The sequence below is a fragment of the Momordica charantia genome (assembly GCF_013281855.1).
Source record: "Momordica charantia cultivar OHB3-1 chromosome 5 unlocalized genomic scaffold, Mcharantia_2.0 BLBB01000005.1, whole genome shotgun sequence".
Classification (NCBI taxonomy): Eukaryota; Viridiplantae; Streptophyta; class Magnoliopsida; order Cucurbitales; family Cucurbitaceae; genus Momordica; species Momordica charantia.
This window is the reverse complement of record NW_028275163.1, coordinates 15,874,462-15,901,344: the sequence shown is the minus strand read 5'-3', so window position 1 is coordinate 15,901,344 and position 26,883 is coordinate 15,874,462. Positions and strand designations below refer to the sequence as shown.

The 26,883-nt window shown below is 37.3% G+C and overlaps 2 protein-coding genes across 3 annotated transcripts in view; one reads left to right on the top strand and one right to left on the bottom strand.

Moving 5' to 3' along the window:
• Positions 1 to 16,170, top strand: part of DFC (DHFS-FPGS homolog C) — a 43,697-nt gene extending 27,527 nt beyond the window's left edge. For both annotated transcript variants that reach the window (XM_088123683.1, XM_022302896.2), the window contains 5 exons: positions 174 to 506; positions 681 to 759; positions 6,177 to 6,332; positions 14,943 to 15,130; positions 15,799 to 16,170. In XM_088123683.1, coding sequence (XP_087979809.1) covers positions 174 to 506; positions 681 to 759; positions 6,177 to 6,332; positions 14,943 to 15,130; positions 15,799 to 15,858 — 816 coding nt within the window. In that variant the 3' untranslated portion in view covers positions 15,859 to 16,170. The remainder of the gene's footprint in view (positions 1 to 173; positions 507 to 680; positions 760 to 6,176; positions 6,333 to 14,942; positions 15,131 to 15,798) is intronic.
• LOC148211435 (uncharacterized) lies at positions 8,164 to 11,601 on the bottom strand. Its single transcript, XM_088123684.1, has 2 exons — positions 10,706 to 11,601; positions 8,164 to 10,469 (listed from the first exon to the last, which is right to left on the bottom strand). The coding sequence occupies exons 1-2, from the start codon at positions 11,592 to 11,594 to the stop codon at positions 10,435 to 10,437; spliced, it is 924 nt and encodes a 307-aa protein (XP_087979810.1). The 5' UTR covers positions 11,595 to 11,601; the 3' UTR covers positions 8,164 to 10,434.
• Positions 16,171 to 26,883: the final 10,713 nt, after the last annotated feature.

Genomic DNA, 26,883 nt, shown 5'->3' with positions numbered 1-26,883 from the left:
AACTTGTGTCTTAATTGATACGGAAAGGGAGTTAATCTTTTCCCTTCAATCTGCAACAATCTTCTTTCTTATTATTCTTCCTCTTCTTCTTCTTCTTCTTCTTCTTTTAATTTATTTTTTTAAATTATCTTGTTTTTAACCTTTGAACTATCTCTGTCTCGTGCAAAAATCAGGGTTTCAAAGTGGCCAACATGCCAGATGCATTTCTTAGAGGTCTTGCAACTGCGAATCTTTCTGGGAGAGCACAGATAGTTTATGATCGTTATGCATCATCACATAATTCAACAATGGAATCTGAGAACTCAAATGGAGATTTAGTATTCTATTTGGATGGAGCTCATAGTCCAGAAAGCATGGAGGCTTGTGCTAATTGGTTCTCCAGTGTCGTGAAGGGCAATCATAAGTCGCCACATTGTTTTATGGCTAAAAATATTGACAGGGATTCAGAAAATGATGACCTTGTAAAAGTCATGCAGGAAGCCGAGTCCAAAAAGGTATCAAAGCAGGTAATTTCCACAATTTAACATTACATTGTGGCATTTGTGGTTTTACTTTCAGCATTGCTGATGAATTATTCCCATTATCCAGTTTTTGCTTTTAATTTTTAAATATATTTTCTGGAAATCCATTAAATTTTGATGATCCTAAAAACAGTCAGAATTATTTTCCCTGCCTTGTAGATTCTCCTATTCAATTGCATGGAAGTGAGAGACCCTCAAATCTTACTTCCGCGACTTGTGAATACATGTGCTTCCTCAGGTATTAGTATTACTTCTCTAAAGACCAAGAATTAGTTAATGTATACATGTGCTTCCTCAGGTATTAGTACTACTTCTCTAAAGACCAAGAATTAGTTAATGTCCTTAATCGTCATTCGTCAAAGGAATTATCAATCCTTGACAGTCTAATTAGAAATCTTTCCCTTCAACAATGTGGTATTCTATAGTAGTCTAGTAATTACCATTAGTCAAATTAAATGCAATAAATACAAATTGCCACATCCTTTTATTGGTTTCCCTTTCCCATATAAATATGTTGTTTAACTTGTTTTACAAAATCATTTGTTGACTGAATTTACTGCTCTTTGAATTCTTTATGTTTGTTTCATTATACTTAGGTTCTCCCATCTGAACCTTGAACGAAAATAGTTCCTTAGTGTAATGCTTGTGCCCTTGTCTTTTTCTTCTTTTGAAAGAATAAATAACTGAAACAATGTAGTATTATATTGCAAAAAGAGAGTACAAATCAGAGGCGCTTAGAAAGTGTATGCCAACTAGCAACCAAAAAACTTTTCTTCAGGACTCTTCAAATGTTCTTCAGTTTCCCTCAAGCTAAATTAAACAACCCACAAATATCAGGAATAATTATTACGGCCATTGCCAAAGAACCTTGAGCTATAATATCCTCCCCTTATGGGAGCAGAGACCAATTGAGATTGAAATTTTCGCATAAAACATCCCTTATTTTCTGTAGAAACTAAGGTTTGAGAGAACCAGATAGATCTTATTCTCGTTACTGAAGTCTATATATAGAGACAAATATACAAAGTTGACCTAATCTTAGAAGGGGAAGGTAAAGGACAAATGAATACATATTATTTACAAGAATGTAAAATATACTAATATATACTCTAACACTCCCCCTCAAGTTGGTGCATATATGTTAATCATGCCAAACTTGTTAGAGAGATAATCTATCCGTGCTCCGATCAATGCTTTAGTGAAGATATCTCCTAACTGCTCTCCAGTCTTCACATATCCTGTAGCCACCAATCCTTGCTGTATTTTCTCATGTACATAATGACAATCAACTTCAATGTGTTTGGTTCGTTCATGAAATACTGGATTAGATGCAATATGGAGAGCTGCTTGATTATCACACCAAAGTTTCATTGTAGTGGTGATGCCAAATCCCAATTCAGTCAGAAGTTGATATATTCATACTAATTCACACACCGACTGTGCCATGACTCGATATTCTGATTCAGCACTTGAACGTGACACCACATTTTGTTTCTTACTTTTCCAAGAAACTAAATTACCTCCAACAAATACACAATATCCTGAAGTTGATTTCCTATCTTCCTTAGAACCTACCCAATCAGCATCTGAAAAAATTCAATATTAAGATGACCATGATCTTTGTATAACAAACCACGTCCAGAAGTACCTTTCAAATAACATAGAATATGTTCCAATGCGGCCCAATGGTCAGTCGTAGGAGAACTCATAAACTGACTCATAATACTGATTGGATAAGCTATGTCAGGCCTAGTAACTGTAAGTTAATTCAACTTCCCTACTAACCTCCTATACTTGTCAGGATCTTTCAACAACTCCCCTTCTTTTGTAAGTTGTAAATTAGGCATCATTGGAGTACTACGTGGCTTAGCAGCTAATTTTCCTGTTTCAGTTAACAAGTCAAGTACAAACTTTCTTTGTGACAAAAGGATCCCCTTCTTGCTCCTTATTACCTCAATTCCTAAGAAGTATTTCAACATTCCCAAATCTTTAGTATGAAATTGACTATAAAGAAAAGACTTGAGTAATAGGATGCCTGATGTATCATTACCAGTAATCACATCATCAACATATACAACTAGTAAGATAACACCTGACTCAGATCTTTTATAAAAAACAAAATGGTCTGACTTACTCTTTTTCATTCCAAAATTCTCAATCTAAACCATGCTCGCGAACTTTGTTTCAACCCATATAAGGATTTACGAAGGTGACATACATTTCCATTCTCCCTTTGAGCAACAAAACCTGGTGGTTGCTCTATATACAGTTCTTCTTGAAGATTACCATTGAAGAATGCATTTTTAATATCAAGCTAATGCAAGGGCCAATGGTGAATAGATGCCAAGGAAATGAATAAGCTGACAGAAGCCAATTTAGCAACTGGAGAAAAAATATCAGAATAATCAATTCCGTAAGTCTGCGCATGTCTTTTAGCAACAAGGCGAGCTTTCAAACGGGCAATTGATCTATCCGGATGAACTTTAACAGCAAACACCCATTTACAACCGATCGGTTTCTTTCCTGCAGGAAGAGACACTAAATCCCAAGTACCATTGTCATCTAAGGCAGTCATCTCCTCCAACATAGCAGCTCGCCAACCAGGATGAGACAAAGCTTCACGAACAGTTTTAGGAATAGATACAGATTCAAGGGATGCAATAAATGAACAAGTAGGTGATGATAAATGGTTATATGAAACAAAAGAAGAAATAGGATAAGTACACTTACGCTTACCTTTTCGAAGGGCAATAGGAAGGTCATCACTGGTTCTTGGATGCACATGCAAAGAAGCTGCTGGTATAGGGCATGAGTTCGTATGAGGTAGTCAACGAGAATAAACTTGAGTAATAGTGAGGAGAGAAGGATTAGGCGCAGAGGGAGATGTATTGCTAGGAAGTTCTTCAGTAGAAGTAGAGACAATAGAATAGACAAGAAAGGTATCATCTTCCTCCCCCTGACTGGTATTCAAGGATGATGAAAAAGGAGTATCTTCAAAGAACGTAATTTGTTGAGCTGGGGGCGAACATCCCGAACGAAACAAGTGTAACCAAATATTTAGGTTTAATAGGAAATAAAGGTTTCATAGGACACAGAGTACGATAAGGTATTTCACCCTTAAGAACTGACGAAGGCATGCGATTAATCAAGAAGCAAGCCGTCGAAACAGCATCAGCCCAAAAGTATTTTGGAAGATGCATTTGAAACATTAAGGCCCTTGCTGTTTCGAGAAGATGTCTATTTTTCCTTTCTGCAACTCCATTTTGAGACGGAGTATCAACACACGAGGATTGATGAATAATACCATGTTCACTTAAATAGGAGCCAAGAGCACCATAAAAATATTCCCTAGCATTATCACTTCGTAGAACTTTAAGAGAGCCACAAAATTGAGTTCGAATTTCAGCATGAAAGTTACGAAAATGAGAAAGTAACTCAGAACGATGTTTCATCAAATATAACCAAGTTACACGAGAGAAATCATCGACAAAAGTAACAAAATACCGAAATCCATTTTTGGACTCAATACAACAAGGACCCCAAATATCATAATGGACTAATTAAAAAAGAGGATTAGCTCGTGTATTGACTCTAAGATAGGAACTGCGACGATCAAACTTAGCAAATTGACATGACTCACAGTCTAAAGAACGCAAACTATGAAATTGAGGACGGAGACTCTTTAACATGGAGAGAGATGGATGACCCAAACGACAATGTTCTTCGAAAGGAGTTGGCACTCGAGTGCAAACGGTGGCTGCAGGTATTTATGTATCAAACGTGTAGAGGCCATCAGATTCACGCCCTTTACCAATAGTCTTCTTCATTATAAGATCATAAAATAAGCAATAACCAGGAAAGAATAAGACAACAATTGAGATCACGAGTAAGTTTACTGACAGAGATTAAATTAAAAGAAAATTGTGGCAAATTTAAAACAAAGGTCAATGAAAGAGTTTTGGAGAGATGAACTATGCCAGAGCCAAGAACAGGAGAAGTGGTGCCATCCGCTATTGTAACATCAGGTAAAGATGTAGATGGTGAAAAGGTAGCAAATAAATTGGGTTACCTAACATATGATTCGTAGTACCAGAGTCAATGACTCATTTTGACGCGGAGTAAATAAGACATTTATTGGTATTACCTGAATCAAGAATGACAGTAATTGGATTAGAGGATGATGCCATCAATGACTCTTGATACTGTTGGAATTTAGCAAACTCTTCTGCAGAAATCGTTACCATTAATTTCTTCTCGATCATAACTTCAACAATATGGACACAAACAAAAAACTGCACTGTTTCAAACCAAATCTGGAGGAGGAAAGGGAATCGAACCAAACCAATTGAACAGAGCCAAGTGAACCAAACCAATTGAATCGAAACAAACGAACCGGTATAAATCAGACCAAACCGAATCGGAATGTGATGAACCAGACCGAACCAAACCTGAACCGGATGAACCAAATCGAACCTGCCCAATCAATTGTTGTAGAATTGTAGCCCTAGCAAAATAAAGGCTGCGAGGAAGACACCACGACAAATCCACAACGCACGGCAATCAATGGCCGACGTGGCGGCTGACGATGAGGCGTGGTGGCGGATGGCGAAGCGCGGTGAAAGACAGCAACAGATGGCGATGGGCGGCGACGAATACCCACGAACCAAGAATTTGAGAATGTGTTCGTCGGCGGTGGCGGCAGCGAAGAGTGGCGGTGATAGCGGCAGTGGTGGGCGGCGACGGGCGACGGCGGCGGCGGCGGTGGCGGGTGAGGATACTAATGAACACTTGCAAGAAAGTGTTCCAAACTTCAAGCCTTAATGGGTACAAAACCCTAATGGGCACAAAAAAACCCTAATGGACACAAAACCCTAAGGTTAAAAAAAATTTAGAGAAAACCTAAGGCTCTGATACCATGTAGAAACTAAGGTTTGAGAGAACCAGATAGATCTTATTCTCATTACTAAAGTCTATATATATAGACAAATATACAAAGTTGACCTAATCCTAGAAGGGGAAGGTAAAGGACAAATGAATACATATTATTTACAAGAATGTAAAATATACTAATATATACTCTAACAATTTCATTAATAAAAATACAAATTCTCACAGAAGTAAGGCAATGCAACATGATACATCTACTATCTCATCGTCATTCTTGCACAGAATGCACAAAGGACATAACAGAAAGGGATTCTTCTTCTGGATTTTGTCTAAGATGTTCAATTTGCAATGGGAGTCCATCGCATGTTGCAGCAGCCAATTTAATCCCTCTGGGTCAAACAAATTTTATGTCAAGGATCTAACTGCTTTATGGCGTGGCGCGGTGTCTTCATGAGTAGAGGCCCATGGTGTTTTCTGGGAAGCTGCACATAAAATTTTAGCATGCCGATCAATTTGTTTCTGCTAAACAAATATTAATATAAAAGGTGTTTTTTTTTTTGGTTTATTATAAGTTGTTAAAAGGTTAATTGAGATGCTCTTTCTTTTCTTTATCTTATTGAAAAAAATTATTCAAAGATACAAACTCCCATAGGAGTGAAGAAGAAGAATTAATAGAGATGCTCTTGTTGATCTTCCTACCAATCAGATTTTGCATGGTTTCGAGACTTGGAACCTCCGGTTTTTCTAACTCCAGTTATTTATTTGTAGGTGTTAATTTTTCGAAAGCCCTTTTTGTCCCTAGCATGTCAACATATACCAAAGTTACTTCCAGTAATTCAGTAAGTTCATCAGATATCATGAGCAAGGACTTGTCATGGCAATTCAACCTCCAGAGAATTTGGGAGAAGATTATGCATGGGAAGGGTATTGTTCCTCCTTCTCTTTTTGTTCGCAAGTGTGCACAATAATTAAATATGTTATGTTGGTTCTTTGCCTATTCTTTATATGCTGCAGTGATGACTGTCATGCTTAGTCCACGAAAGTGGTGAATATTTGTTTGGTTCTATCCAATCTAGCTGCAGCTGATATATTGTTTGATATAGTGGCGATTAATAGAAATTCTTTGAATTCTATGTGGAATATTATATCACTGCAATAATTTTTTTAATATTAATAACTAATGTTAGGTATTGTTGATGGAGAGAATACATAGGGTTTAGGACTATCTTCCAAGATAACTCCTTATACCAAAACTCTCTTTTAAGTCTAACCAGAATACCCTTCGCTCCCATCCTACCTCCCTACATATTCCCTGCCCTTACAAAACAGAAACGCTCCCTCTCGAGTAACAAAATCATGAACTCCCTTTGTAGGTTTTATTGTCTCTCTCCTAGCCAATGTAAACTAGATTTGAAGGTTTTTGTTGAATTAGTTAGAAGTTAAGATTATGTGGACTTAGTTAGAAGTTGTTTTAAAGTTGTTTAGATTTTGTGTTTAAATTTAGCAAATAAATCTCCTTTTTTGTTAGGGAAGTTAGGAGGTTATTCCTAGATTTTGTTTCCTCTTGTAACCTATAAATAGTGTCTCTATTCCTCATCTTTGATCAATCAATTTGAGAATTTATTTCTTCTCTCTTTTGTCGTGTATGTCTCTCTGGTGTCTCTATCCTTAGTTTTTATGGTATCAGAGCTAGGTTTAGATTGACACCAGAATGGTTAAAACAGCCATGATGACTGATGTGCGCAAGGATGAGAGTTCCGACGGATCGAATACGACCTCAATTTCTCTCCCTAAAAGCACATCCACGACACCTCACATCTCTATATGTAGTTTTGTGAGAAGGGTTATATTTTTGTTATTCTCATTACAACCCATTTAGGGGTAAATATACAAGAAGACCTTTCAACAAATAAGGAATTAATCTAAACCTATAAGAAAAACAATAAAATTACAGAATATACAGAGACATAATGTAAATTCTAATAAGGAAAAAACTTAATTTACGGCTTGATTTTCTACACTCCCCCTCAAGCTGGATGATATATGCTTGTCATTCCAAGCTTTGAGATTAATCTACTAAGGCTGGGTCGATGCAATGCCTTAGTTAAAATGTCAGCAGCTTGTTGTTGGGAAGATACATATCTCAGATTGATAGTATTTGTCTCAATCTTCTCGCTGATGAAGTGACGATCTATTTCGACATGTTTCATCCGATCATGATGTATTGGATTTCTTGCAATGGCTATGGCAGATTGATTGTCACACAATACCTCTATAGTACCTTCTGTCTTCACCTTCAGTTCAGTGAGAAGATGTTTCAACCAAACTCCTTCACAGATCCCATGGGCTAATGATCGAAACTCAGCTTCAGCACTACTTCGAGCTACAACTTGCTGTTTCTTACTACGCCAGGTTACTAGATTCCCCCATACATAGGAACAGTATCCTGATGTTGACTTACGGTCAATAGGAGATCCAGCCCAATCTGCATCCGTGTAGACTTCAAGAGCTCGGTTTGTGGTTTTTCTGAACATCAGTCCTTTTGCAGGATCGTGTTTGAGATATCTCAATATTCTATACACAGCTTCCATATGCTCCTTTGAAGGTTTGTTCAGAAATTGACTTACCACACTAACAGCAAAACTAATGTCTGGTCGCGTATGAGTTAAGTATATTAGCTTTCCAATTAGGCGTTGATATTTGCCTCGATCAACTGGTTCATCTTCAAGATTAACTCCAAGTTTTGAATTTACATCCATAGGAGTGTTTGTTGGTTTACAACCACTCATCCCGGTCTCTATTAGGAGATCTAACGTGTACTTTCGTTGAGTGACAGAAATCCCTTTACTAGATCTTGCTACTTCCATAACTAAGAAATACCTTTGGTGTCCCAAGTCTTTGATCTCAAATTTCTTCGAGAGGAGTTGCTTTAGACGAACCATTTCTTCAGAGACATTTCCTGTAAGTATTATATCATCAACATATACTATTAATACAGTGATCTTACTTGGTGAAAAATGCTTGATAAAGAGGGTATGATCGGATTGACACTGAGTATAGCCGTCTTGTTTCAACACATTTGTAAATTTTTCAAACCAGGCTCGAGGTGATTGTTTTAGTCCATACAGAGACTTCCTGAGTTTACATACCTTTCCCTTAGTATATCTGTCCTCAAATCTAGAAGGTATGTCCATGTACACTTCCTCTACTAAATCACCATTTAGGAATGCATTCTTCACATCAAGTTCAAACAATGACCAATCTAGATTTGTTGCAATGGAGAGAAGTACCCGAATAGTGTTTAGTTTGGCAACTGGAGCAAAAGTTTCCTGATAGTCAATCCCATAAGCTTGGGTGAAGCCTTTAGCCACCAGGCGAGCTTTGAATCGTTCTATACTGCCATCTGGTTTGTGTTTGGTTGAGAAAATCCATTTACATCCAACCGTGCGCTTACCTGGAGGTAAAGTATGTAAGGATCCATGTCCCATTTTTTTCCAAAGCCTGCAATTCTTCTAGAGTAGCAACCTTCCATTCAGGTTTCTGCAAGGCTTCTTAAACTGTGTTGGGAGTTTGAACCTGATCTAGTGAAGTCACAAAAGCTCTAAAATACGGCGACAGATTAGTGTAAGACAAGTGATATCGTATGGGATGTTGGGTACATGAGCGAATACCTTTCCTGACAGCAATGGGTCTATCATCTCCTGATGTCTCGTGTGCTATTTCAGGGACATTGAGATTTTAGTTTAGATCTTGGCTTTGCTGAACTTGTGTAGGTTGTATTTCGTTTCTCTCAAGTTGTCTTGTTCGTCGCGAATAAAGTTGCAGTTCAGCCTCAGAGGGAGATACGTGAGTTGGCTCAGAATGAGGTACAGGTGAACTCTCAGAGAATGGAATTGGCTCAGAATCAGAAGAGGGTACAAGAGAACTCTCAAAGGATGGGTTTAAAGAGAAGTCAGGAATGCAATCCCAATTTTGTGATTCAAGAACAGAATTCTCCCCCTGAAGGACAGAATTGGGATAATATGGTTGATTTTCAAAGAAGGTGACATCCATGGTATGAAAGAATTGTTGAGTGGGAGGATGATAACACCTGTATCCTTTCTTATTTGGCGAGTATCCAAGAAAGATACATTTTATGGATCGTGCATCAAGCTTACTACGATGCTGAGAATATATATGAACAAACGCAGTGCACCTAAATATTTTTAATGGTAATGGAGACACAAGATGGGATGTAGGATAAATTGAGAGTAAACTTTGTAAGGGTGTGTTGAATTTGAGAATGCGGGATGGCAAACGGTTTATAAGATAGGTAGCAGTTAGGACAGCTTCACCCCAGAAAGATTTTGGAACATGGGATGTGAGCATGAGAGAACGGGCTACATCGAGAAGATGACGATTTTTGCGTTCAACAACACCATTTTGTTGAGGTGTGTCAACACAAGAGCTTTGGTGAACAATACCATGAGATTGAAGATATGGACCAAGGGTAGAGTTGAAGAAATCACGAGCATTATTAGTTTTAAGTATTTTTATATTGACTTGAAACTAAGTTTGGATCATTTTATGGAAAACGGTGAATAAGTGGCTTGTTTCAGATTTTTCTTTCATAAGGAATGTCCAACTCAAACGTGTGTGATCATCAACAAAGAGAAGAAACCAACGTGCCCTATTGATATTTTTTACCCTTGAAGGTCCCCAAATATCTCCATGGATAAGGGAGAAAGGCTGAGATGGAAGATAAATGTGAGGTAAATAACAAGCACGAGTATGTTTGGAGAGTTGACAAATCTCACACTTGAAAAATTGACTCTTTTTATTGAGAAATAAAGAAGGAAACAATCGTTCAAGATAAACAAAGTTGGGATGACCAAAACGATAGTGCAACATCATGACAAGATTATCTTTATGATTTAAGGACTCAGAAACATAAGCAGACTCACGATTAGACTGTACTACAAGTTCATTGCATTTCTTTGTTGGTGGAGGACTCGTTGCTTTAAGAAGATACAATCCCGCACATAATTTAGCATTGCCAATCATCTTCCCCGATCCCAAGTCCTGAAAAATACAAGAATTTGCAAGGAATTTAGTTTCGCAGTTCAAGTCTTGATTCAACTTACTCACAGACAATAGATTATACTCTAATGTGGGCACAAACAATACTTATGCAAGAGTTATGGAGCTTGATATCTGAATACTCCCAATTCCAGTGACTTGAACAGGTGTACCATTAGCAATTCGAACAGACAGGTTACCCGTATAAATTGAAAATGATGAGAATAAGGATCTATCACCTGTCATATGATCCGATGCTCCTGAATCCACTATCCATTCAGATGGAAGAGTTTGAGTGTGGAGAGCACGAGAATTTTGGTTACCTTGTTGTACATTCCCAGAACCACTTACTGTTGTTGGTGGAGTTGTTCTGTTCAATAGTTGTTGTAGCATGTCCAACAACTCTTTGGTATGTGGTTGTTGGTTAGAAGTTTCAGAGACAACAGCATTGCCTCGAGTTTCTCGCTCTGATTTGGTAGTGTTCGGCTTCCAGTTCGCTGGTTTTCCATGTAATTTCCAACAGGTTTCTTTGAGATGTCCCACTTTATGACAATGATCACACCATGGTCGCCCTTTGCGCTGGCGGTTATCGCCATATAGATTCCCCCGAGCAGCAAGAGCGATTGGATCATTAGGATGATTTCGTTGGGAAATGAGCGCAGATCCATTTTGAGTAGGAGGATGTTCGGTTTGTCCCAACATGACTTGCTTTCGACTTTCTTCCCTACGGACTTCGAAGAAGACTTCTCGAAGACTCGGTAATGGCTTAGTACCAAGAATGCGACCACGAACTTCATCAAGTGATTTATTCAGACCCATCAAAAATTTGAAGATCCTTTTTGCCTCCACAAATTTTCGAAAGAGGATACGATCATCAGAACATTTCCATTCATGAGTTTCAAATAAATCTAGTTGTTGCCAGTAACGAGATAAATTGGAGTAGTACGCTGTAACCGTTGAATCACCTTGTTTAATGTCTTGGAGAGTAGTCTCTATCTGGAATAGCTCAGCAGTGTTTTCTTTATTGGAAAATGTATCCTCAGCAACATCCCAAATTTCTTTGGCAGTAGAAAATAGGAGAAAATTCTCACCAATTTCAGTGGTCATGGAATTTATTAACCAGCTCATAGACTTGATTATTTTCAGCCCTCCATTTGCGAAATGTTGAATCATCAGGTTTGGGTGATTCCACTTTACCGATGATATAGTCTTCCCGTCCACGACCATACATGAACATCATCACTGATTGGGACCACTGAAGGTAATTGTGGCCATTGAGTTTGTGACATGTTATAGGATTATTGTTGCTTTCGGAAAAGGACGAGACGTTAATTTGTGATTCTGAACCTGCCATTACAAAAAAAAAGGTGTAAGGAGCTGTGATTCGGAATAAAGTACGGGTAGTAGCGGCTGCAGCAAGCTCGGCGGCGGAGAGCTCGACGGCAGCGGCGGACACAGCAGCAGAGAAGCGGGCTTCTGCGAAAGACCGAAGCTGCGACGAGCGACGACCGGAGCTGCGACGTGCGACGACCGAAGCTGCGACGTGCGACGAGATCTGTGATGGGGTGACGGCGCCTGAGACGAGAGCTGCGGCTGGGATCTGCAGCGGAAGCGACGGCTAGGGTTTTTTTCAGATTGTGACGGCGCCTAAGACGAGAGCTGCGGCTGGGATCTGTAGCGGAAGCGACGGCTAGGGTTTTTTTTCAGATTCTGGCGGCTAGGGTTTTTCAGATTCTAGGGTTTTTCTAGCTTTGATACCATGTAGTTTTGTGAGAAGGGTTATATCTTTCTTATTCTCATTACAACCCATTTAGGGGTAAATATACAAGAAGACCTTTCAACAAATAAGGAATTAATCTAAACCTATAAGGAAAACAATAAAATTACAGAATATACAGAGACATAATGTAAATTCTAATAAGGAAAAAACTTAATTTACGGCTTGATTTTCTACACTATCTCTGAAAACACTTTGCTCCAAATTACCTCTCCAAAACTCAACGGAAAAAATTTTCTGCAATGGTCTCGATCGGCCCTCCTAGTTATTGGTGGCCGCAGTCGACTCGGGTACATCAATGGCATGATTGCAGAACCAGATGAAGCTGTTGTTTATTCTCGGCGACAAACGGTTCAAAGAGGAGTGGAGCCATCACAGACTCAACAGCAAAGTCATGAATCCATCTCGTCCTTAGGTACTGAACAATCGTGCCTCAAGACAATACTAATGATCTTGATCTTTCTATTGCACTTAGGAAGGGTGTGAGATCGTGTACTCAACATCCAATTGCTCGATGTATTGGTTATAGTCATTTATCTTCAGCAGTTCAGACCTTGGCTCTCAATCTGGAAGCCAATGAGGTACTAAAATCCATTCAAGAGGCTATGAGCAATCCATAGTGGAAAAATGCGGTAGATGATAAAATGAAGGCTTTGAAGCTTAATGATACGTGGACAGTAGTTGATCGTCCTCAAGATAAACCAACGGTAGGATGCCGACGGATCTTTACTGTCAAATATAAGGCTGATGGGTCAATTGAAAGGTATAAAACAAGATTGGTGGCCAAAGGATACTCTCAGACTTTTGGGGTAGACTATCAGGAGACATTTGCACCCGTTGCAAAATTAAACACAATCCGTGTCTTCTTGTTCCTTGCTGCAAATCTGGATTGGAAACTACAACAACTACTGGATGTCAAGAATGCATTCCTCAATGGAGATTTGGTAGAAGAGGTGTACATGGACCTTCCTCCTGGATTTGACATTGATAAGTATGATGGAAAGGTGTGTAAGCTGAAGAAATCTCTCTATGGTTTAAAACAATCCCCACGTGCATGCTTCGGGCGATTTTCAAAGGCTGTTTGTAAACAAGGATATACCCAAGCTCAAACTTATCATACAATGTTCTATAGGCACTCTCAAGGTAAGATCACCATCCTCATTGTTTATGTCGATGATATTATTGTCACAGGTGACCATCATGAAGAAATAGAGAGACTAAAACAGGCACTTGGAAAGGAGTTCGAAATAAAGGACCTGGGAACACTTCGGTATTTTCTAGGGATGGAAGTTGCAAGGAGCAGAACTGGTATATCTGTATGTCAAAGAAAATATGTACTAGACCTCTTGAAGGAAACCGGAATGCTTGGATGTAAACCATCTGATACTCCAATAAGTTCAAATCATAAGTTGGGAGAGAGCCTAGATGGGGTACCCGTTGATAAAGGGAGATATCAGGGTCTTGTTGGAAGATTAATCTATTTATCCCACACTAGGCCGGATATTGCATTTGCAGTGAGTGTTGTAAGTCAATACATGCATGCTCCTACTGAAGAACACATGGAAGCCGTGTATCATATTCTTAGATATCTTAAAGGAACTCCAGGGCTTGGATTATTTTTCGGAAAGGATGATGACAGAAAGATTAAGGTGTTTACAGATGCTGATTGGGCAGGTTCTATTCAAGATAGGAGATCTACGACAGGATATTGTACCTTCGTCTGGGGTAATCTTGTTACATGGAGGAGTAAGAAACAATCAGTTGTTGCAAGAAGTAGTGCTGAGGCTGAATTCAGGGCATTATCTCATGGTATTTGTGAGATAATGTGGCTGAAACTCCTTCTCCAAGAACTCAAGATCAGGTTTGATAGTTCAATGGAAGTCTATTGTGACACCAAGGCTGCAATTGCTATTGCACACAATCCAGTGCATCATGATCGTACTAAACATGTTGAGGTTGACAGGCATTTTATCAAGGAGAAGATTGAAGAGAAAATTATAAATTTGATGTATGTTTCATCATCAGATCAAGCTGTAGATATCCTAACAAAGGGACTCTTGAGACTCGTGTTTGAAAGGTTGTTGATCAAGCGTTCAATCTGTATAGTCCAGCTGGAGGGGAGTGTTGAATTAGTTAGAAGTTAAGATTATGTGGACTTAGTTAGAAGTTGTTTTAAAGTTGTTTAGATTTTGTGTTTAAATTTAGCAAATAAATCTCCTTTTTTGTTAGAGAAGTTAGGAGATTATTCCTAGATTTTGTTTCCTCTTGTAACCTATAAATAGTGTCTCTATTCCTCATCTTTGATGAATCAATTTGAGAATTTATTTCTTCTCTCTTTTCTCGTGTATGTCTCTCTGGTGTCTCTATCCTTAGTTTTTAGTTTTGCATTGCTATAAAAAGGTACAACTCACAGGAAAAATCAAATTAATTACACTTAGTTCCCTAGAACAACATTTATATCTGAGGATGCAGCAAACGAATGGTTCCTGTTACTCAAATTATTGCAGATTAGGAATTGATTTGACATTTTTTAAGGATGAACACCATTTTAAGGCTATTTATAGTTTAAAGGCTAAATTCATGAAGGCTTTCTTTTTGTAACAGGTGGGTTGGATATGCGAGTTAACTTAGCTTCTGGTTTATGGTTTAATTATTTTATTTGAATCTTGACTAAACACGGTTGTCGTCTGCTTATGCAGAACCGGATGCAGTATCTGACAAGGATCTTAAACTAGACAGCGAGCGGATGTTGTCTCATCTGTATGAAGATTCACACTCAAGCCTTTCAGATAACAACTTTGGTGACAGCGCAGTGATGCCTTCATTGCCATTGGCGATAAAATGGCTGCGAGATTGTGTTAGAGAATCCCCATCCGTTAGACTACAGGTTAGTTGATTGATTAGCATCATTAAATCTCACATGGCGATGAAGTTTCAGTTTCAGTTTCTTATATTCTTTTCTTGTTCTTTCATTCCGACGGTCAGTTAGTGTTAAATGGTTGTCTTGGTTTCCTTCTCAGCGGGCAATCTTTTTAGTTTGGCAAGCTTTGCTGCTGAAAGTTTTCTCTGCATACACTTTTAACTTTTTGATATATCTTAAGCTCAGATCTCTTCTATTTTCTTGTATTTTGGTTGTTAGGTTTGGTTACTTTTCTTCTTTCTTTTTCAGTTCCTTTGGAAGCTTGTATCTTGAACTTTTTTTTCCTTTTTCATATTATCAATGAAAAGTTTGTTTCTTGTCAAAAAAAATATAATATATATATTTTCTTGTTCTTTCAAATAATTTCGAAGTGGAACTAGAAGACGGGATACTATACATAATTATTGTGTGATGGATATCTAAGTCGTTCTTTTTCCTCTTTCATTCTCTCATTGATCATGTTTTATCGCGTAATATGGCCATTTGGGGTATCAAAAATCATAATGTGTACCCTTCTCCACGATCCACTTTCATTTCATGCTCGGTTGAGTTCTTAAGAAGAAAAGATCTCGAAATATAGTTGTCGTCATTATATCATTGTCGTTTTGTTGAGCAAAATTTTGTGATGGATCCAGGTTCTTGTGACTGGATCACTTCATATGGTAGGAGATGTGCTGAAGCTACTAAGAAGGTGATGTTGGGTGTGGCTGCCTGCCTGTTGGGGTTGCTTCAAAACTCTTCTTTTGTTCAATCACTTCCCATTGGTATAATCTCACTTTTCATTATTTGTCATTCCATTCATGCCTCAATAAATTAATGATATGCTAATTTTTAAGCTATTTTTTTCTGGTAGTATTTTTTTTTTCTTTTGGTGTTTATCTTCTTGTATTCTTTTTAAGTTGAAGTTCGTGGCTTATCATTTGCTTTTAGTACCAAATTTCTATGTATATTGTGTTGTTTCGTCTTGTTTAAGATTCTTGTTTGTATTTGTTTAGGGGCTTTGATAACTATCTTGTTGTTAGTTCTGTTTTTTTTCTTTTTTTAAATTGTTTATTTTTGTCCAATTTCATTATAAGTTTTGCACCTCTCTTGCAACATATTTAAATTCTTAGTCAAATTTAAAAAATAAAAACAAGTTTTCAAAAAAAAAAAATATATATATATATATTATTATTAGTTTTATTTTTCCAAAATTTGACCTAGATTTTATACATGGGTGAAAGTAAAATCAGAAATAAAAAATGAAATTGTTATTAGAAATAACTTTTTTAATTATAATATTTGTATTTTTTTTATGCTTATCTAATTTATTTAAAATTGCAGGCTACCTAAGCTGCATGACATGATGTTTGTTAGATCAGATTTTTAATATTTCAAGTTTATCCCTAACCTGAAATTTCAAATCTAGAATTTTGTGATTATGTTTTAATAAAGATCGGGAACCTTTAATATTAATTTTATTAATAGAATGTATTGTTTTGAAATCAACTAGCTCAAACGAGTTAAGGTATTTATGTTTCGAATATTTATTCAACACATGTTAAAAACAAAAAAACTTTATTTTTATGAGGTGCACTCATGTATGTTTGTTTTTTTTTCAACTTTTTGGCTAAAATGATCCAAAATCGTCAAACTCAATTTTTGTTCGATGCTTTTATTGACGGTGAAGTAATGCCAGTATGAAACTAAGTTTTTTAACTCATCTTTTCTTGTTTTGATTCGATACTATTATCTAAGGGTTCATCTTCAACTGAAATTTTCTTGATCTTCTCGCTCTCTCACGACTTTTTTTTCCCCTTTTTCTCTTGCATCTTCATCTCTCTTTTTAATTCTCTCTCTAAATCTTTATCTACTCTCTCTTCATCTCTCTCTTTCTATTTTTTTCTCTTTTTATTTTTTTCTCTTTTTTTTTTATTTCCCTACTATTTCTCTTTCACTGTTATTGAGTTTTCACTACAATTACATTTTTATATTAAAATAAAAAAAATCTACGACAAGATGGAAATTCTTGAGATGATATTTGTTTGGGCACAGAATATTTGAATGATCAAATGAATTCCTTTGTAATCAAGGAAACCTACAAGAAAAAGGGTGATCACTCCCATTTTAAATCATTACAGGTCGAAATTTTGTGTATCAGGTTTCTGGTAGAGATTCATACTTACTTTTTCATTGTACCTACTGTTTCGTTTTATAAGAAAACAAGGAAAGAGCGGTATAAATTTACCGTGATCTCCTCCCTCGATCAAGGGACGTGTTGGGAATCGCAAACCACATTTAATATCATTTACCTCCTCAAAAACTCTGTACACTCTCATGATCGTGGGGTGGAGGTACATCGGTCGAAGACTGGAGTTCGACATCTTGATTTGAGTCGTTCGACGAACCCTAAATCTTGTGGTCCAAGATTATTCCCTTGTTTTGCATAAGTTGGTGTTTGCCTTTACCCTAAATCCATCAACTATGCTTGGATCATGTCTGACGAAGGATTTGAGTTTGTCGTTTCTTGGTTGAAGGAGAAGCTTCCCAATGTCGACACTTTCGTGCTCATTAATGCCTACGTTGCAGAGTGGGAGATTCCGACGAAGATTTCTCCTTTTGTGGTGGGACTGAGCAAGTGGAGCCCACGGTCTCTTTCGATCGAGCTACCTCGAGTCTCCACTTAAGACAGGATCAGCTTGCATTGAGGACATCCTTCTTCGCTCACTTTTCCTTCTTGTCTTTTGTAACATCCGTTGTGAATGTCTGCCAGCCTTGTACCCTTTTGTACCTTGAAATTGAAAGCTTTTAGTTGATGAGGACCTTTATTTTCATCGTTTCTGTGAATTTAAGAGAATAAAAATATTCTGCTATATTCAAACATATAACTTAGGTCTTCTTATATAGGAGAATGACCTACTACAACCAAGGAAAGCAATAAATACCATAAAGGCTTAATATTAACAATAAAGACTAAATATTAACAACTAATATTGACAACTAATATTTACACAAATACTGATAAATCCAACATTCCCTCTCAAGCTGGTTTGAAGATGCCGTCCATAGCCAGCTTGTTGATTAAACTATCGAATTGTTTCTTTGGAAGTCCCTTAGGTAAAACATCGGCAATTTGCTCTGTTGTCGAAAGATAAGGGATACATATTGCACCTGCATCAATCTTCTCTTTAATAAAATGTTTGTCAACCTCGATATGTTTGGTTCGGTCATGTAGCACAGGCTTATGAGCTATAGATATGGCAGACTTATTGTCACAATAAATCCATATAGGTGTCGTCTGAGGAATCTTCAATTCTTCAAGCATCCTTCTGATCCATATACCTTCACAAATTTCATGAGTCAATGCTCTAAACTCTGCTTCAGCACTACTCCTGGCCACTACATTTTTTTTTTGCTCCTCCATGTAACTAGATTCCTCCAACAAAGGAACAGTAACCAGAAGTAGATCTTCTATTGGTAGTACTTTCAGCCCAATATATAAACTTCTACTTGGAAGTGGTTATTCTTTTCGAATAAAATACCTTTTGCAGGAGTTCCCTTCAAATATCTCAAGATTCTGTAGACAGCTTCAAAATGAGTTGGTCCAGGTGCATGCATGAATTGACTTACCATACTTACAGCAAATGCAATATCTGGTCGCGTATGTGACAGATAAATTAATCTTCCCACAAGTCTCTGGTATTATTCCCTATCCTTTATTTCTTTTGCGTTTGCTGCTTGTAATATCAAGTTAGGTTCAATAGGAGTTTCTTCGATCCTGCAACCAAGCAATCTTGTTTCTCCAAGTAAGTCAAGAACATATTTTCTTTGATTAACGAATATACCTTTCTTCGATCTTGCGAATTCCATCCCTAATATTTTAATGTTTCCAAGTCCTTGATTTGAAACTCACTTGCCAAATTTTTCTTAAGATCGGCTAGTCCTACTTCATCATCACCAGTGAGAATAATATCATCAAAATAAACAATCAGAATTGAGATTTTATTATTCTGAGAGTATTTATAAAATATAGTATGGTCAATTTGACTTTGAAGAAATCCATAACTCGATATGACTTTTCCAAATCGTTCGAACCAAGCTCTAGGAGACTGTTTGAGGCCATAGAGAGATTTCTTTAATCTGCAGATTTTATTCCATCCGAGTTCCTTTTCAAAACCTGGAGGCAAATTCATAAAAACTTATTCCTCAAGGTTGCCATTAAGAAAAGTATTTTTCACATCAAGCTGGTGGAGAGGCCAATCTGAATTAACTGCAAGAGACAAAAGAACTCTAATAGAGTTAATTTTTGCAACAGGAGCAAACGTTTCCTGATAATCTATCTCGTAGGTTTGAGTGAAACCTTTAGCTACCAATCTAGCCTTGTATCTCTCGATGCTACCATCTGCATTACACTTTACGGTAAACACCCATTTCCATCCCACTGGTTTCTTATCTTTTGGCAACTCTACTATCTCCCAAGTACTGTTTTGCTTTAAAGCATTCATCTCCTCCATAACAGCTAGTTTCCAATGTGGATCTTCTAAAGCTTCATGTATATTCCTTGGAACAAACAAATTAGTTATCCTAGATGTGAAAGCCTTATGACTATTTGATAGTTTTCATATGAAATGTAGTTCGAAATAGGATATTTGGTACAATTTCGAACGTCTTTTCTAATTGCTATAGGAACATCAAGGTCAGAGACAACAAGTGAATTATTTTTAAAATTTGAAGAAGAGGGATTACCAGACAAAGTTGAAGAGGGATGATTATCAGATAGTTCAGTTTCATTTCTCGAAGTCTCATATTGGTTTTGTGAAGGAGTAACTATTTGATCTTGGTTCCTCTTATTGAATTTCCTTCTAGTATAAAACTTTAACTCAGAACTAGGATTCGTAGAATCGTTTTGTAGTATTTCTCCCCCTGATTGGACAGTTTCTATACTTGGCATCGAAGGACTAGTAAAATCCGAACAGATGGGACTAAGAAGAGAAATATCCCAAAAATTATCTTCCAAATTCATTTTCTCCCCCTGAAGAGAATTTTGGATAAAATATGGTTGCTTTTCTAAAGAGGACACATTCATACTCACAAAAAGTTTTTTTGTCTGAGGATCAAAATATTTATAACCTTTTTGACCTGAAGCATAGTCTAAGAAGATACATTTAATAGCGCAAGGGTCAAGTTTCGACCTAAAATGACTAGGTGTGTGAACATAAGTAGTACACCCAAAAACCTTGAGAGGTAGATCAGAATATATGCGCGATGTTGGAAAAATATTTTTAAAGGACTCAATGGGAGTTTTGAAATTTAAAACTTTAGTAGGCATTCTATTTATTAAGTAGGTCGCTATGAGAACCGCTTCCCCCCATAAATATTTTGGAACATGCATGGAAAACATTATAGCACGTGTTACTTCAAGTAAATGCCTATCTTTTGCTTTCAGCAATCCCATTTTGTTGAGGAGTATCCCGACAAGTAGACTGATGAATCATACCTTTTTCTTTCAAAAAATTTCCCAAAAACTCATTAAAATACTCAGTTCCATTATCATAATGTAAAATACAAATTTTATATTGAAATTGAGTTTCAATCATCTCATAAAAGTTTTTGAAAATGTCTTTCACCTCAGATATTTTTGACATTAAATAAACCCAAGACAGGCGAGTATGATCGTCAATGAAAGTAATAAACCATCTTCTTCCACTATGAGTACTAATTTTAGAAGGACCCCAAACATCGCTATGAATTAAGTAAAATGGTTTAGAAGTTTTATAAGGTTTTGGAAAATACGTGGAGCGATGATTTTTTGCTAAAATAAAACTTTCACTATTAAAAGATGAACAATCAATTCCCTTGAATAACTTTGGAAACAGATATTTTAAATAGAAAAAATTGGGATGTCCTAGTCTACGATGCCAAAGCATAATTTGTTCCCTAACAAAAAGAGAACTAATACTACTAAGACCATGAGTTATTTTATTACTAAAGGTACCTTCATCAAAGTAGTAGAGACCATCAATCATCCTACCGCGGCCAATTATCCTCCCCGAGTTCTGATTCTGAAAAATACAATGGGATTCAAAGAAAGTAACACGACAGTTAGAATCTTTAGAAAGTTGGTTGACAGATAAAAGATTACAGGCTAATTGTGGAACATGGAGGATAGACTTTAACGAAAGGGTCTCAGTCAATTTAATGGTTCCTTTTCCTGGAACAGAAGAAAAATTACCATCTACAATTCTAACTTTTTCATTGGAATATGAAGGAATGTATGATTCAAAGAGATTAGAATAACTTGTCATATGATTAGAAGCTCTAGAATCTATAATCTATGGAGATGAGTTACTACATGAGTAAGCCAAATCTGCGAAGATCGGGCTAGACGAATCGATCTGAGAAGAGATCGTCGGACGAACAGGTCAGACGAACAAATTCGGTTGGCGCGACGATACGGATCTACCACGTTGGACTACGGATCTACAAAGGATGGTAGATCTGTGATGACAGACGGCGAAGAGGGTTGACGGTGATAGCTGGGTCGCTGTGAAGGGATCGCAGAAAAATATCGTCGAAGGGTTGACGGCTAGGGTTTTGGATGAAAGCTAGGTTTTTTTTTAGAATTAGGGTTTTACTTCCTAAGCTCTGATATCATGTGAATTTGAGATAATAAAAATATTCTGTTATATTCAAACATGTAATTTAGGTCTTCTTATATAGGAGAATGACCTATACAAACAAGGAAAGCAATAAATACCATAAAGGCTAAATATTAACAATAAAGACTAAATATTAACAACTAATATTGACAACTAATATTTACACAAATACTGATAAATCCAACAGTTTCCCTATGCATTTAAATTTTGATACGCTTCGATTATGATTCCGAATCTACGAGATGTCGATTCACCGCCAATCGCTTTTTTTATTTTGTTGAGTGCCTCGAGAGCAACACACGTGGGTTACTTTGATTGGGTGCCTCTCTGTTTTGCAAGAGGCATCTCTCCATTCATAATTCTCCCATTCTATTTAATGGGATTAACCATGTACCCACACTCTGCTTTCCTCGTTCAATTTTTTTGCAATTTCTTAGGAAGCCAGCGACCATTATATCATCCCCACTTCTTCTATGATGAAGGGGTGTTTGCCTAGGGAGCGAGCCCCCAATGGGCAGCTGCAGCGATGTCTCCTCCAGCCTTGGCAGCAGGGCTTGCAGCCTCTAACTTTTCCAGCGACCTTCCCCTTTGTCTAGCCAACTCAGATGGCTCAGACGATGAGGTGACTGGCCCCTCAAGTCTGCCTCCCACCTGGTGCCACCAGCTTCGCAAAGCTCATCATTTCAAGGCTAGCTTTGGATAATTACGTGAAGAGCGTTCCACACCTGCACATCGAGAAGCTTGAGAGACAAATGATTAAGGTTGAGGAACAGAATGCCGAGCTGGCTGCACAAAACAACACATTAGTTTCTAGTTTGACAGGAAGTTGTGCTCGGTGCAACCTTGACCTTCTTCTTTCCTTTCTTTATTTTCTTTGCTAAATCCACCGAGGAGATACCATCATCTGAGCTCTCTACCACAGGTAAGTAACGAGGGTCAGAACTAGGGACACTAAAGATAGAGTGGTGCAAACTTGAAGATGAAGAAGATGCAGTAGCTGGAGACTTACTGAATTAGTGCCTCTGCTGAACCATCTACATCTTGCTCTTCATGCTCAGATAATCTCTCGAAACGCATTTTCCTCTTGCCTATCCTCATTCGATGTTCCATTTATCTATTGTAGACTACTGGAACTCGGGTAAAAAGCAGACTTGGCGCTGCTAGTCTAAGATCAATAGGGAATTCTAGTTCACAACACACATTTTCTTCTCGAGAAAGACCACTTCGCTGTTTGTTCCTCACCTTCAAGATGTTCTAGGACAGCGCTTGTCTCTTCTATTACAAGTAAATTGAGAGGTACAAAACCTGATGTACAAAAGGCTTTAGTTGCTGAATTCTGGGAATAGTCCCTAAAGGCGTGAGAAAGATAGTAGCGCCACACACTACTCCACTGCTTACTTCCTTGCCATCGGTTTTGCTGTGAATGATTAGTTATGTGTACTCGCCCTCCTGATTAGCCTCCCCGATTGACCTCATGTCCTAACTCTATTGTTTCTTAATATCATCTCTCGGATCTATATTCCTTGTCATTGTGTGATACTTTGTTAAGAATTTCTCCGTCAATTTTACCCAATTGGTGATTGAATCTGGTTCAAATGCATTCAATCATGTTCACTCGCATTAGGCATTAACTTCTACACTCATTTCAGAACTAGCATAAAATTTCACTCACTTTACTTTATCTATTTATTTATTTTTCTCTGTTTGGGTTGGTTTTAAAAAAGTGATGCATGAAAGAGTCTCATTGCACTTGCAATAGCTTTTTTCATTCTTTTATTTTAGTTATTTATTATTTTTTTATTTTAAAAAAATTATTTCTAAAAATTTCAAAAACTTTTCCCATCTTTTTTTTCCCTTTAAAATAGTTTTCACAAATTGTGTAGAAATTGACCTAAATGTTAAATCATTAAACATTGATAGAAAATTAAGGCATGAGTTCCAATAAAACTCCGACCCAAGAATGGAAAGAGGAAAACCAAGAAATTGTTCATCAATGGTCAGAAAATATGCAACATATTTATGGCGACTCCTTATCAGAAAATGTCATAACGCCGTTCCAAACATAACCTACCCTGAAAATCAATTGGATGTCCTAAAATAATTATGGTAAGGCTTAAGATCAGATAGAAAAACTCAGTTCATCACAAAATATAGCCACATAGCACAGCTCATGTATGTGCCAATTAACTTTTCGGTGTTGAGAGCACTAATTCAACATTGGATCCGGCCTATATATCCTTTGCCTTTAATTCAATTAACACTGCTCCCACTATTGAAGAGTACCATGCGCTCTTACAAATACCACTACAAGATAAAAATTGAAGTTTTTTATCTTGTAGCTATATTCTTATGATGATAGGCTTGCATTGAGAAGGGTATTATTATTGCTCGTAGGAAAGGTATCTGCTCGTGAAATTGAAAAACACGTGAAAAAGAAAGGGCAAAAACACGTGTATATCGATAGAATACATTATGAACCTTCTACAGAAGTTCTTTAATGAAGAAAAGGAGTTATCGTTATTAGCTCTATGTCTATTTAACTTGACTGTATTCCCCAAAGTTAGTGGATACGTTGAGGATTGAGTGGTCAAGCTATTTGCCAAGGTACAGACAGGAGTTAATCTAACAATACTCATCCTTGCAGAAACTTTCCAATAACTAAATTTTTGTAGATCAAGAAGAGCAAGGAAATTTCTAGGGTGTGCTAAGCTTGTATACGTTTGGATCCTCAGCCATATAAAATGCCCACCAAAATTCAAGTATCCTTAAGTCAATTTTTCAAAATCGTGGAAATATATTGCAACATCCCATCCTTGAATTTAAACAAGTAGAGTGGAGCTCAATCACCCAGGAAATGATGAGTGGAACGTCTTCTTTGTAGAACTAAGGTTAGAAGATGTGGTGTGGAAGGCCTCTTGAATGTCAATCAAACCTATGATCTACAGGTGTGGTAAATGTCAAAGTTCACCATTATTGGGTCCATGGGAGCGTAGATTATGCCCCATTAATGGTGTTGCGCCAAATATGGGAACGTCAGTTTATCCCAACCACACATGATTTAAAAGACCCAGAATTTGCCTATGATAACAGATTTTGCAAAAAAATAATTCAAAAGATCACAAAGGAATGGAATAGTTGTTAGAATCCAAAGCAACCACCCATATAACGATGATGTTTGAATCGTGCAAACAATGGGATTTAAATAGAGAGAAACAGTGGTCATCCTGCCAACTCACAAGGGTAAGGAGAAGCTAGAGGTTTCCACTAGGAGAGTTTTTATTGAGATGAGCTCAAATCTTCGTACTCAGTAGGAGGCACGCATGATGGAATACGGGCTGTAGAAAGGAACTTAGCATCGGCTAAAAGAACATTGCAATTAGGGATCAATCAAATGCTACCACGTAACGTTGAGTTACAAAAAGAATTGCAGCAGGCAAAAAAGGAGGCCAATAACCAAGAAAATGGGAACAGATCGCTAGATGTAAAGGCTCAGGATCTTAACAGAAGAATGCATTGGGTAAGAATGGAAAGAGAGAGCTCACAAGTAGCCTTGAAGGCACGAGCTAATAGTGTGTCACAAAAACAATTTGGAAATTGATTGTCTGCAAACAAAAATCTTGTCCATTCGTGGAAAAGCAAATGTGTAGAGGAAAGAGAAGGACAATTAGCTCAATATACACAAAACAATCAAAGATTGAGGGAAATTGAAACTCATAATTGTAATGATGGGTTAACGCAGGACTACGCTTATATCAAAGAACAGTACAACCAAGTGGAATATGAATTGGATTAAAGCATAATAATACGATGTTACATCGTAATTCAGAATATGTACTCACCAAAGTTAGATATGCAGCTCGTAGGGCAGACGACTAAATCGAAGAGACACACACTCTCGCGTCCACCATTGTCCCTACATAGTCGAATGGCAAAAGCACGGTCAAGTTCCTTGGCAAAATCTGTCGAGATCTAGAGCATTGGGGACAGTTTTATTAATGATTTGCTTTAATTTATCTCCAATTTAATGATTTAAACATTTTGGTTCAAATTTGGCATATTATATTTTTTTTGGCTCTTTCTTGTAATATTTATTTATTTATTTATTCACCATCTTTATAATAAAGTCACATACTTATTTATTTAGGGTTTTCTACTTCTACTCCTCTTTTCCTTTTTTTCGTTTGTTAAAGAAGGGATTGTTCATAATAGTTCATTTATCGACACTACATTGCACTTACCTTACCAGATGTAAGACAAAAGTAATGATGGAAAACCAAAAAGCCGAGCAAGAAAAAACAAGGAATGATATTAAGGAGCTTCGAGAAAAATTAGTGGCATCCTCCTACACTAGAGAAAGGAATCCCGCTCAATCTAACAATCCTGTCCATGACCTACAAGAAACCTCGCCTTTTTCACTTGGATTTGGCCTACCTCGTTCGGCTAGCAGCAGAGTGCTTTATGCCACAATATACAACATATAATCATTTGTATGATATTCCAGTTGGTTAGTACTCACCTTCGTTCTTCAAAGGAGCTCAGCAAGTCCCAACCAAAATTATCTTTCGAGAGCCTAACCAGACCATGACATCCCCAGCAGTCCTTAATCTCGGTGATCCCCAAGCCAAAAAGGACCAAAAAAATGACAAAGTGCACCCACTAGCAAGAAGCTAGAAGTTCTTGGAAAAAGATCGAGGGCAATCGAGGGGACAAACTCTTTTTGCAACATCAATGTCTTTCAGTTGTGTTTAGTGTCTTGTTTAGTCATTCTTCCAAAGTTCAAAGTACCAGATGTGGAGTATATCCGTATGGCGTTGGGTAATAATATGAAGAGTATCGCGACTTCCTACCATATGGTTGCTGATTCTAGAAGACCTAGTCCGCTTTCACCATTTATGCTTCTCCTTCTTTCTTTTTCGAAGAACTTACTTTATTTGTAGCTATTAGCTAGGTAGCAATATTGCTTATCCGACCGTGCTTAACCACGTATTCGATCCTTTCTCTGACGGTCATAACATTAGAAAAATTCGTGGAAATTCTTCCTATTATCAGATCATAGAAAGGTTGTTTTAAAGTGTTAATAAA